At 33.0% G+C, this 14,560-nt stretch overlaps 2 protein-coding genes across 9 annotated transcripts in view; both read left to right on the top strand.

The window, feature by feature from the left end:
• Positions 1-14,560, top strand: part of LOC114334549 (endophilin-A) — a 410,053-nt gene that overhangs the window by 87,170 nt on the left and 308,323 nt on the right. The window lies entirely within an intron of this gene.
• Positions 1,121-1,900, top strand: LOC126893023 (uncharacterized). The gene has a single exon (XM_050662963.1). The coding sequence runs from the start codon at positions 1,121-1,123 to the stop codon at positions 1,898-1,900; it is 780 nt and encodes a 259-aa protein (XP_050518920.1).

The raw sequence follows: 14,560 nt of genomic DNA, 5'->3' as shown, positions 1-14,560 counted from the left end.
CCTCATGTTATAGTCAACAACCTCTTCCCATGCCTGCTCAATTGCTTCCCAAAATTCAATTCTATTCCGTGGTCTAATGTTTCTTTCATTTAGTTTATTTGTTAACTCTGCACACATATTTTCGACGGGGTTAAAGTCTGCACTCCGGGAAGGCCACGTAAGAACATTAACATTAGTTTCTTCCAGCCATTCTCGAACAATTCTACTCGTATGTACCGGGCAATTGTAATGTTGGGAGATGAAGTCGTTGTTATGTAATCTCTGGATCACCAATGCAGATGGAAAAGTTGTGTTCTCAAGAATATGTTTGTAATAATGTAATCCTTTTAATTTTTCTTCTATATCATTATTACAAACGCCCGGGCTAGGGTGGATCGATTATCGCAAAATTTTAATAAAATTGACATATTGATTTGGAATACCCACCAAAAGTTACCTTTAGTAACGACAATAAAAAAGTGTTTTTACAACTTTTTGATAAAATTACATCTTCTGCCCTCTACCGGCCTTTGAAAATCGAAAAAAAAAATGGAGTAATAATCACAAAATAAAAAAATAACACATTGAATTGGAATACCCACCAAAATTTACCTTTAGTAACGACAATAAGAAAGCATTATTACGACTTTTGGATAAAATTACATCTTCTGTCCTCTACAGGCTTTTGAAAAACGAAAAAAATTTTTTTTGGCATTATTAACAGAAGCCCGGTCCTGGCGGCCCTGGTTTGTTTAGGGCCGGTACTTTATGTCCCGGTTAAACCTCGGTTAGCTAACCGGGGTTTAATCGGGACAGAAAAGTACCTCATAGGGCCTCTTGCGTTGTAATAAAAGCAATTATAATTATTATTATAATTATTTATGAATATAATAATAAGTATAATTGCGTTTATGTCTATGTTATGCATATATTTCTGTCCCGATTAAACCCCGGTTAACTAACCGGCTGTTAACGGAGACATAAAGTACCGGGCTAGTCTATTAGTCCTATCTTCGGGGTGCGGGGTGCTGCGACTTTGGACTTCAGTAATGTTTATGATTCCGCACGTGGCGCACTTAAATTTGCAATTAGTCGTGAAAATTGAACAGTTTTGTGGATTTCGGCGATCGTGTCATAAAATATGAGTTCTTCAAAGATACGTTATACTAGGCAATACATTGAGTGTCCGTTAGCTGGTGTTCCTGCAGATTTTAAAGGTAACGTACTTCCTTTAAAAGTTCATATTTTACAGTATTATTTATGGACAAGGTATAATTTAAAATCTCCAAACTCGGGGAAGGAACCAACGGTTTTTGAGATATCTAACATACTGTCTGACAAAATTTTAAGTGTGTGGCAGAAAGCTTCAATTCTTACCATAACAAGAAAAAGTGTTTTACAATTAATAAAAACTCATCACGACAAGTACTTAAAACTTTTGAGGTACCCGGAAGTTAAGAAAAATGATAGTTACAATATATGTGTCCAGGAATTTCAAACTGAGAACACTCGCCTGTTTGATATCAGCGCTTGCAAATGCGAAATTCTTGAACAATGTTCTTGCGACAAGGGAAAAAAGGTACCTAAAAATGAACGGGAGTTTTTACTAGATCAAAGAGGACCTAGAAAAATGATTAATGGAAATATCGATTTAAAGGAAACCTTAAAGTTGACAAATAAGGCAGGAAGAGTGGAAAAAGAGATGCAAAGAAAAGAGCTACAACAATCCGTTCAACACGAAAGCTGCAATAACTTATCAAGAAAGCGAAAGCTAGAAACTGATCCAGAAATAGATCCTGAATTGCCTTCCACTTCCCATGCCAATATCAGTACAGAAATGCAGTGTTCACATAATTATTTTAAACTTCCTACCTTGGCCAAAGTCTGTGACCGCTATGGATATCGGACAGATCTGCAGTAGCTGTGGCAACTGCAGTGCTACACGACCTTGGAATTGTTACCAACGCTAACACGAAAAACGTAATAGACAGAAACAAACTGAGAAGAGCAAGAAAAGGTTTTATGCAAAACTCCCCCTAAACTTTGAAGGCCATATATTTTTACGGAAGAAAAGATAAAACCTTCTTTATCGAAAATATTGAAGGCAAGCTCCACAGAAGAACCGCACTCGAAGAGCATGTTTCATTAGTTCAAGAGCCAGGCTCCATATTTTTAGTTCACACAGTACCCCTTTCTGGATCGGCCCTAAGCATTTGTCAAAGTATTGTGAACTTTTTAGAGAGTTATAGGTATAATCTAGAAGAACTAGTGGTAGTAGGATGTGACGGAACTGTAGTTAATACGGGAAGAAAAACTTGTGTTATTTCTCAACTAGAGTTAAAGTTAGGTCGCCCTTTACAAAGATTTGTGTGTCAGCTTCACACAAATGAATTGCCTTTAAGGTATCTTTTCCAAAATCTTGACGGTCAAACTCAAGGTCCAAGAGCTTTTGCAGGAACTATAGGAAAACAAATAGTGCAGTGCGGAAAATATGCCGGTTGTAAACTATGACATTATTGACTGTGAGTTACCAGAAGTAGATTTAATTGACTTAAGTGCCGATCAGAAATATTTGTTTCAAATTTGTGTCGCAATTTCTACAGGGGAATATTCTGTCGATTTATTAAACCGAAGCCCTGGAAAGTTGAGTCATTCTCGATGGCTCACGTTGGCGAATCGCATTCTACGTCTTTATGTCAGTACTGAAAATCCAACATCAGAATTAAAGGAACTGGCAAAATTTATTGTTACGGTTTATGCTCCTTTATGGTTTCAGATCAAATGCAATTCATCATGTGTGAATGGTGCAAAGCATGTGTAACAAACAATTAAGCGTAGTAGATACTTAGAACAAAATTTGAAAAGTGTTATAGATCCTGTGATTCAAAGAAATGCCTATTTTGTACATCCGGAAAATCTTCTGCTATGCATGCTGCATGGCACTCGCCCGCATATAAGAGAGCTTGCTCTTCGTCGCATTCTCAATGCAAAAACTAAGGCCAATAATGATGATTCATCTAATATCCGACCTTTTATTATACCACAAATTAATTTTGAAGCAGATGACTATATTGATCTTATTGATTGGCAAAACAATCAAATAACTTGCCCTCCATTGCTTCAAGGTTTGAAAGTAGAAGATTTGAAAAATATTATTTCCGGATCTCCTGAGAAAATCATTGACATCTTTACATTTCCTTGTCACACCCAATCTGTAGAGAGAATCGTAAAGCTCGTAACTGAAGCATCCTCATCGGTTATTGGGTCACAAAAAAGAGACACTTTTGCCAATGCAAAAATTGATTCGCGTAAAGATATGCCAAAATTTGAGTCCAAAAAAGACTATAAACAATAAATAATCAAAATTAAGGGGGAGGGTAGGAAGTGGGTAGAAGAATAAATATGACATACAGTAAAACCTATGTTACCGACCACCTGCCAAAATCGGCCACCTGTACTAACGGCCAGTTTAAAATTTTTCCAAACCAATTATATGTAGACTACAAAAACTGGCACTACCGGCCACCTTTCTATATCGGCCAATAGTTCTTTTATTTTTAGTGGCTGTTACTGACAGGTTTTACTGTATTTTGAAAATATTTTAATTGGATATCATTTTTATAATAATAGCATGTACTTATTACTTAACTTTTCAATTAAAATCATAAGTTCGTATTTTTTATTTTTTCTATTTTTTCAACCCCCGGCAGAGGGCAGAAGATGAAATTTTTTTGAAAAATCGCAAAAAAAGATTAGGTTTGTAATACTGATTGGCAACTTTTGCGCACTATTCCAAAACAGTTTTCGAAACTTCGATTTTTCGATCCACCCTAGCCCGGGCCTTTAGCACTCATCCATCCCCATACATTGACCGAGAATCCTCCACTATTTCTTAAATGTTGCGTATATTGTTCACCATACCTATGATTTCTCGGCCTATAAACTCTTACTCGACCATTGGGATATGACTTAAATACTTTTTCATCGAAAAAGGCAACCCTAGACCAAAAGTTATTTTCACGGTTTACAAATTCATTGCAAAATGCAACTCATCTCTTCTTGTAGTCCTCAGCCAAAAAAGATTTACTTGCAGCTGCACAATTTATCAGTCCACTTGCTTTTGTTCTTCTACGTGCAGTGCAAATACTACCCGGAAACGTTGTCTCTTCGCTAGTTTTTTGAGCTGTGGCAAAAGGAGATTCTCTCAAATAATCTACTAACATCTCATTCTGTTGATCTGTGGAGATCTTCTGTCCTCTTGAACCGCCCAACCGTGCTACAGAGTGAAAATTATCCCATCTTTGTTTGATTTTCCATATGCACATATGGCCCACGCACGTTCAAATCTGCAGCAACTTACGTTAGTGACCAACCCTATTCGAGTTTGGCAATTGCTCTTGCTTTTTTCGCATCCTTCAAATGCATTCTAACCATTTTGGAAGAGTTTGATATGGTTTTATTTTATGTTTCAACACTCGCGAAATGTTTGACAAGCATTGTGTTTTTGAAATATTTTGACTTTGACATTTATCAAATCCGTACGACACTGTAATTTTACAGTATTACAATATAAAAATTAAGATGTAAACCAGAGGTTCCCAAACTATTTTTTCTCGTAGACCACTTTAAAAAATATACTGGTTTCGGTGGACCCCCTGCTGCTACATTTTTACCAAACTTCCAATGAAAAACATGGGGGGGGGGGGGAGGGTAAAAATAAGACATTGAAGGTTTTTTTTGTCTTCTTTTCTTTTCTCAAAATATCATTTTAAGGTGACACAGTAGCGATCAACAGGTAGCGAAAACGCGTTCCAAGATTGCGGCTGTAATTTTGAATATTTTTTCGAGATATTTGGCACACGTATTCGTAATATAATAAAGAATGGCGGGACAGAGCCCAATTTGAAAAATATATTAATATGGGTAAATTACTCTGTAATTAAATACAATATTAAAAAAACGAGCCAGTACCGCCATTAAGAAGAACAAAAAAATACACTTTCTTCAAATAAACTTTTTTATCCGATGCCTAGATTTTGTGTCATTTTGGAACTACTAATGAAATAAAAAATTTTAGTAGATCCAAAATGACACAAAATCTAGGCATCGGATAAAAAAGTTTATTTGAAGAAAGTGTATTTTTTTGTTCTTCTTAATGGCGGTACAGGCTCGTTTTTTTAATATTGTATTTAATTACAGAGTAATTTCCACATATTAATATATTTTTCAAATTGGGCTCTGTACCGCCATTCTTTATTATATTACGAATACTTGTGCCAAATATCTCGAAAAAATATTCAAAATTACAGCCGCAATCTTGGAACGCGTTTTTGCTACCTGTTGATCGCTACTGTTTCCTCTTAAGCGATTTTACAGTGATTTGGAATCTATTTTAACAAATTTGCTTTTTTTATCGTAAATTATCAATTGAAAAAAATTGTGTTTTAATAGAAGGGTTATCCAAATGTGATTATTAGGCATTATAACAAGTATTTTGTTTTAAAACAAGTTACATTTTCTTCTATTTGGCTGAAAATTTGCCCACAGATAGCCCACCATAGAATCAGGTTAGCGTTTCATCTTGCATGCCGACCAACCCAACCAAGATTCTATTTTTCTAATCTTAAGGGGGTCAATAGTAGTGTAAATTTAAAATCGAGAATAAAGGAGAACCGTTTTTGCTAAATATCTCCGCCATATTTAACTTTTCGAGAAGTGTAAGGACTGAAGTTGTGGAAAATATGATTTCGTATGTTTTATTCTATTATAAATTTTTTTGTGCCGTCAATATTTTTCGAGTTATGGGGGAAAGAGTGACAGTTACAGCATAATTATTGAATTATCTCGTTTATTATTAGTTTTATAACAAAAATGTGCCTATACAAAAATGGAGAGAATTAAATGTTATACAATTTTGATCTCTTTCATGTTTTTGCTAAAATCAATATTTCAGGTAGTACGTATGCGGTAAAGGCGCGAGCATAAGCCCTGATTGATTTGATAGCAGTGGTTTTTGTTCAATATCTCCGCAATTCTCAATTTATCGACAAAAATGGTAGGAACTGAAATTGATCCAAATAAATTGTGTTTACAATAATTATTATAATTTTCTTAACCATTTTTTTCGTATGGTCGATATTTTCCGAATTAATTGTACTTACAGTAGACGCCCATATTTTTGACTCTGATATTATTCCACGTATTTTTTTGTATTGTAAAAGGATACAAATTCTTTTAACCGCTTAAAGTCCTGTGTTTTGGCTATCTGTGGGCAAATTTTCAGTCAAATCGAAAGAAATGTGTTTTGGAAATGGAGGAAAATGTAAAAAACGGTATTTTAACGTTTTCTACACTAAAATTTCATCAAAAACTTGTTTTTAATCAAAATAACTTGTTATGATGCATTATAATAACATTTTTGAGTCACTGTCACTACTATTAAAATATTATTTTTTCCATTGATATTTTACAATAAAAAAATGCAAATTTGTTTAAATCAATACCAAATCGCTATAAAATTTTTGTGAACCCCCACTTGCAACTTGTGAACCCCCATTTTTATTTCACGCCAACGTAAACCCCCGTTGAATCCCTCGTGGACCCCTGGGGGTCCACCTGGACCACTTTGGGAATCACTGATGTAAACTATTCAGTGATCGTAACTGTACATATGAATAATATTGTGCCTTACTTCTTCTTTTACCTTACTTCTTCTTTTATAAGTGCCGTCTCCCAATCAGAGGTTGGGTATCATTATCACTATCTTTACTCTATCTACCTCTTCTCTGAAGAGTTCTATAGAACTGCATTTAAACCTGTCCCTTAAATTCATGGCCTCTCCTTCTTTCTATACTCCGTCCTCCTCTTATCTTTCCCTTTCCCTATATTATCAATATTAGAATTTCATATCGCTGTAATTTGATTACGTGTCCCAGGTATTGTAACTTTCTTATTTTTATTGTGTTTATTATTTCGCATTATTTGCCCATCTCTCTCAATACTTCTGTGTTCGTTTTTTTCTGTGTCCATGTTATTTTAAGCATCCTTCTGTAACACCACATTTTAAGTTACTGTAGCTTATTTATGTAAATAATTGATGGATTCGACCGTTACTTGATGGAAGTTCATTTTATCTAACAATAAAACACTGAAAACGTTTGTTTTCTATACCTCCACAAAATTTATTATAACTAAGTGACTACAGCTGTTTCGGCAGAGTGCCTTTCTCAAGTGATATAGTTTACAATGTGTTTGCCTTTTTAAGTCTTCAACTGAAGAGGTTGAGGAGTGGGGAGCTGTTTGTCTCGAGTTGGTCATTCAGAATTATATCTGTATTTTTCATTTTATTAATTTCCATAGATTCTAAAAAAGATAGCTTAAGGCCTTTATTTTGAATATGCAGAATTTGAAACTCTTGAAGTGCGTATGTAGAAGTGTCTGTTTTTCTATTGTTGAATGCCCTCTTGTGTTCTGCTGTCCGTTTGTCAAAAGTTCTGCCAGTTTGACCGATGTACGTTTTCGGACAGTCACCACAAGTTAGTTTGTACACACCACTCTGTAGTTGCTTTCTCTTTCGGCTTTTATTGTTCTTAATATATTTGCTTAAGTTGTTGTTAGTTCTGAAAGCTGGTGTTATTCCTTTCTTTTTTATGTATCTGGCTATTTTTGTTGTTATCTTGCCAGTATATGTGAGAGAGCAGAAGGTACTGAGTTCTTTCTGTGGTGGTGGATACACTAATTTCAGGGCTTTCTTATGGAGTTTTTGGTTTAAAATTTTGTTAACTGTTTGTTCGTTATAGCCGTTGTTTACTGCTATTTGTTTAATGATGTTTAGTTCTATCTCGAAGTTATTTTTTGTCATGGGAATTTCTGTCAGTCTATGTATCATGCTATGGTAGGCTGCTAATTTGTTTTGTGTAGGGTGGGATGATGAATTGTGTATAGTTGTGTCAGTATGGGTAGGTTTATGATATACGGAGAACTCATGTTTGTTGTGTAGTCTGGAAATCGTTACATCTAGAAAGTTTATGAAGTTATTCTGTTCTGTTTCTATTGTAAACTCAATATTATTATGAAGTGAATTAATATATGATAGAAATTGGTCAAGTTGTCTGTTAGTTCCTGTAAAGCATACTAGTATATCATCCAAGTATCTCCACCAATATAAGAACTGTTTAAATACGGGATGTTTAGAAATTGTTGTTTCAAGTTGGTTCATAAATATATCTGATAGCAATGGGCTTAGAGGATTACCCATAATAAGTCCTGCAATGTTGTTTGTGTATATTTGATTATTGAATTCAAAATAGTCTTAATTTATGCAAATTTCAAGAAGGTGTAAAATTTCAGATGCAATGATCGGATTTGTACTATTATGGTCTAAAATATTCTTAACTAAAACAAAAGTTTCTGTAGGAGGAACACTAGGAAAAAGATTTTTTACGTCAAATGAAATTAGTCTGGAGTTGTTGGGCAATTGAAAATGTTGTATTTTATTAACTAGTTCTAGTGTATTTTTTACGATGAATTTAGGTGAAAATTTACTACTATTGCTATCGACAAACGAGACTATAATAACAAAACAATAGAATTTTTAACTAACCAAAACAGTACAAAACTAAACAAAGACCCCACAGAAAAATACCGAAAACAAATTAAACTAGCCATTGAAAATTCAAAATCAATACTAAATCCAACAGAACAGAAATACCTTAACATTATGAACCCACAACCTCCTAAATTATACTCTTTTATTAAACTACACAAACCTGACCACCCAATAAGACCTGTAGTTTCTTTTTATACAGCTCCGTCATATAAACTTTCAAAAAAACTGTCAGATATTATTACAGAATACACTAAATTTTCACCTAAATTCACCGTAAAAAATACACTAGAACTAGTTAATAAAATACAACATTTTCAATTGCCCAACAACTCCAGACTAATTTCATTTGACGTAAAAAATCTTTTTCCTAGTGTTCCTCCTACAGAAACTTTTGTTTTAGTTAAGAATATTTTAGACCATAATAGTACAAATCCGATCATTGCATCTGAAATTTTACACCTTCTTGAAATTTGCATAAATCAAGACTATTTTGAATTCAATAATCAAATATACACAAACAACAGTGCAGGACTTATTATGGGTAATCCTCTAAGCCCATTGCTATCAGATATATTTATGAACCAACTTGAAACAACAATTTCTAAACATCCCGTATTTAAACAGTTCTTATATTGGTGGAGATACGTGGATGATATACTAGTATGCTTTACAGGAACTAACAGACAACTTGACCAATTTCTATCATATATTAATTCACTTCATAATAATATTGAGTTTACAATAGAAACAGAACAGAATAACTACATAAACTTTCTAGATGTAACGATTTCCAGACTACACAACAAACATGAGCTCTCCGTATATCATAAACCTACCCATACTGACACAACTATACACAATTCATCATCCCACCCTACACAACACAAATTAGCAGCCTACCTTAGCATGATACATAGACTGACAGAAATTCCCATGACAAAAAATAACTTCGAGATAGAACTAAACATCATTAAACAAATAGCAGTAAACAACGGCTATAACGAACAAACAGTTAACAAAATTTTAAACCAAAAACTCCATAAGAAAGCCCTGAAATTAGTGTATCCACCACCACAGAAAGAACCCAGTACCTTCTGCTCTCTCACATATACTGGCAAGATAACAACAAAAATAGCCAGATACATAAAAAAGAAAGGAATAACACCAGCTTTCAGAACTAACAACAACTTAAGCAAATATATTAAGAACAATAAAAGCCGAAAGAGAAAGCCACTGCAGAGTGGTGTGTACAAACTAACTTGTGGTGACTGTCCGAAAACGTACATCGGTCAAACTGGCAGAACTTTTGACAAACGGATAGCAGAACACAAGAGGGCATTCAACAATAGAAAAACAGACACTTCTACATACGCACTTCACCTTCTAGATCATAATCATTCTTTCAATGAAGAGTTTCAAATTCTGCATATTCAAAATAAAGGCCTTAAGCTATCTTTTTTAGAATCTATGGAAATTAATAAACTGAAAAATACAGATATAATTCTGAATGACCAACTCGAGACAAACAGCTCCCCACTCCTCAACCTCTTCAGTTGAAGACTTAAAAAGGCAAACACATTGTAAACTATATCACTTGAGAAAGGCACTCTGCCGAAACAGCTGTAGTCACTTATTTATAATAAATTTTGTGGAGGTATAGAAAACAAACGTTTTCAGTGTTTTATTGTTAACTTACTTATGTGTTCTTGCTTCAATGTCCAGCTTTCAAGTCTATATTGTAATATCGAAAACACGATCGAGAATCTGAGAGCTCTTACTTTCAGATCTCATCTAAGGTCTTTGTTGCAGAGGATTGTTTTCATTTTTATTAACGCATTTCTTGCTATTTCTATATTGACCCTTATTTCTGTTGTTTGATCATTATCGTTTGAAATCCAGAATCCTAGATATTTGTATTTACCCTTTCTATCGGTACATGTCCCAAATGTATGTATGTTTGTTTGTTTATTTGTTTTCTTTTTAAAACTTTTTTATATACTTGGCTTGGTCTGTGTCACGGTCTCCGCAAATTTTGTAATCCATTTTAAAAATAGTTCTAGGCTACCTAGGTAGCTTGAAATTTTTTAGAGTAGCTTAGAACTAGCTAACAATGCAATATTTAACTGCTATTTTACAGGGTGATTGATTAGTGGGGTAAACTTCCGTCGATCCGTTATAGTAATGGTTAGCGATAAAAGTTAATAACAAAAATTGAAGCCAACTTTGAGCTTCATATTACAAAATTAGTTAGAATGTTTTTTTTTAAATGGACCGTATTTTATTTTATATTCGAAATCTTCTTAACTTCTTCATTACAAAAATATAAAGGTTTGGTATGTTATACAGGGTATTTACAAAGTTATAACTAGAGAGCGGAATATATGCAAAGTGCATATAGATGCATATATTGCATATTTTCAGACAACAAACACAACATTGCATATTTAAGCTAAACACGATTTATTTTGAATATTTTAAAAATAAATTATATAAAAGTTTAAAATTTTCCTCTCTTAGTTGGAATTTTATAACTTCGATATGAACGAGCTCGTTATTTATCTATCTATCGCTCATCTGGACTTTCCCATTACTACCTGAATTTAACAATTATGGGTGTTCCCAGAAAAATATTATTTTATTAGCGTAGCAAGTCGTAGGTACCTACCTGCTTTTAAGGGTCTAATAATTATTTTGTCAGTTTCCGGCCAACATTTGTTTAAAGTAAACGTTGTATCGTATTTAGTGTTTTTGAAGTGATTGGTATATATTGAATTTAAATATGTCTACCATTCAAAAAAGTGCTTGGATAAAGTGTTTTCCCGAGTTAAAGCTAAGTGGAGACAAAGTATTTTGCAAGGCCTGTTCCAAAATCGTAAGTTACATTCATTTTCACATTTCATTTTTAAATGAGGAACTGACAAACAAAAGCATCATGTCCCACAAAAGAAATTTTTCTGGAAATAGTGTTTTTATTCGACAAATTCGCTTTTACTTCTATAAAGACGGAGATAGAGAGAAGCATCAAAATACAAAAATCCATCAAATTCCGCTTTTGTTCTTCAGCTTAAGTAACGTACTTTGTTCTTTAAGTAACGTACAAATTGCTAAAGAACTTTGTTCATAAAAGTTAATTTTAGTTTTTTACCAGATCTAATAAAGTCATTAGAACAAAGGAATTTACAATTAAGTGATTCGGTTAATCTTGTTAACACTTTTTCTGCTCATTGTCAAAGAATTCCCGGAAATACAGGGATTACAATTAGAAATATGTAAATTAAAAAATGTTTTAGAAAAAAATGAGGGCTTCGATTGTTCGAGGAAAGTTGTACGTATTTTTGAAGGCAACTTTTCTGAAGATCTTACGACTTAATATATTGTTTTATTTTTGAGTATTTTTAATATGCATTTGCATATTTAGACAAATTTAGAAAAAATACCTGCATATTTGTAGTAAAAGTAATGCATATATATGCGCATATTTTGGTAATGTTGTGTTGCATATATTCCGCTCTCTAGTTATAACCAATTTTATATGAAAATCGTAACAAGTTTAACTTCCTGTATAAATAAAAATAAGCACAACGGCAACGGATTATTGATGCCATATTTTTTATTTATTGTCAAAATTTTCATAAATGATCAATATTGCTAATTTTCTTTATATTGAATACAGGGTGAGTCAAAACGCAAGTAGGTACATTATTTTCTCAGTAATTTTAAATTAAACACATTATATTTTATATCACTATCGAAAAGTACCATTACCGTACTTTAATTTTTATATAACATTCCCTATGTCTAAATTTATTAGTTTTCGAGATATTTCATTTTTCAGAGCAAATTATTAATTACGGGTCTAAATCTTTCCAAATTTTAGGTAAGTCATGACTGAATTATCTAAAACTGACAATTTACGATTACTGATTATCAATCGGTAATCAAAGTTGGCTGCAATTTTTGTTATTAACTTTTATTGCTATCTATTACTATAACGGATCTACGGAGCTTTATCCCACTAATCAATCACCCTGTATGGATAAATCGATTTTTTTTATTTCAAACTATTTTAAAAATGTGACTAATGCAATGATATTTTACAGTACGTTAATAAATCGATATCTACACATTGATGGTGGGTCAGTGGCATTAGACTGCAGATCGAGAGTTTCCTAGTACGAACACTGCTGTTGCGTATCTTTTTTTTAATTTTTTTTAATAAATAATTAAACGTGATATACTTAAAATTCATATTTTATAAGTTAATTAATATATATTTGACATAGTGTAATTTTTGGAATTTTAAGCATTTTATATCGTCAAATTATTTTATATTCTCTCCTATAAATAATAAAAACGTTTTATTATAAAAAAGTTGTTTTTTATAACAGTGTAATTATTATTATCATGTATTTGGTCTTTTGTAGATTAATTTTTAGTCCATATTTTTCATAGAAACTGTTTAGTAGTAATTGGAGTTGTTAAGCAGAGCTTGCCATAATCACGGTATCTGTTTATCTTATGTTGTTAATGGATCTTCCGTTATATTTCTTCACGTTGAGATAGTAATGTTTCTTCAAAAATGGCTTCACTATATACATTAAATAGTAATGGAGACATAATACATTCCTGCCTAACTCCTCTCCTGATTTCTATTTCTGGACTGGATTCGTTATCTATTACAATTTGTGCTCTTTGATTCTAGTAAAGGTTTGTTATTATTCCTAAGTCCCTGTTATCTGTTTTTTGTCTTTAGAATTTGAACAAATTTTTCATGTCTTATTTTGTCGAAATGCTTTTTCAAAATTAACGTAACAAACATGCACATCCACATTCGTATCCATGCATCTTTGAATTATCAGATTAAAATCAAATAATGCCTCTCTGGTTCCAAATTGAGAACGAGAATGTTGAGGTGCTATGTTTTCTTCGTGCTGATGTACGGCATGGAAGCTTGGTCACTAAAAAAGATAAACATAAAAAACATTGAGGCATTCGAGATGTGGTGCTGCAGGAGAATGTGGAAAATACCATGAACAGAGAGAGAGAGAGAGTAATAAATCAAGATGTTTTGCTGAAGATTGGGAAGGAATGCAAATTCATAAAACCCATAAAAACGAGAAAACTGGAATATCTAGGCCACATAAGAGAGGGCAAAAGTATTCCCTGCTAAGGGTCATAATTCAAGGAAAAATCCCAGGAAAGAGAAATGTGGGACGTAGGATGATTTTCTGGTTGCGAAATTTAAGAAAGTGGTACGAATGCAGCTCAATACAATTATTTTTCAGAGCTGCAGCCAACAAAGTTAAGATTGCTGTGATGGTAGCTAACCTCCGATAAAAGAAAAAGAAGGTTCCAAACTAAATATCATCTATTCCTTCTTCCAGTTTTTTATTTATGCGACCATGTATTATTTCCAAAAATAATTTGAGAACATGACTAAATGGTATTGTTCTGTATTTACTGCAATCTTTAGCGTTTTTTCAGGTATAGCACAAAATGTGGAGAGTAACCATTGTTTACCCCGTTACTTCTAGGTCACATTTAATTTGTTTGCTTTCCGTTATATTATAACATCAAAAGTAAAATTCAGGTCTATTGAAAATATTGATTAAACTCTTCGAATTCTGTCAGCATGTATTGTTTGAAAAACAACTTTGGCTGTAAAAGGAAGTGTGGTCTTCCGGAGATGAAAAATTAACATTGAAATGATGGACTTTATCTTCAGATTTGACCTCCCGTTTGACCTGATTATGCCTGTGATAACAAATAATCGTTTCCATTGCAATTCTATCGCGGACTCGTGTTTTTACATAAAATATACAGTGTACAAATAGAAAACTGAGTATTGCTTTTTCTAAATTTTCACAAAATTTACACTTCTCCAAGAAATTAACGCACCAACTTAAAATGGGTCCGGAACCTGTTGTCTGATTTAAGTGACTTTTTAATATGTTATAGCCTTATTCTTTAGCA

This window comes from Diabrotica virgifera, chromosome 10 (genome assembly GCF_917563875.1).
Source record: "Diabrotica virgifera virgifera chromosome 10, PGI_DIABVI_V3a".
In the NCBI taxonomy this organism is placed as follows: domain Eukaryota; kingdom Metazoa; phylum Arthropoda; class Insecta; order Coleoptera; family Chrysomelidae; genus Diabrotica; species Diabrotica virgifera.
This window is presented reverse-complemented; position numbering and strand designations above follow the sequence as displayed.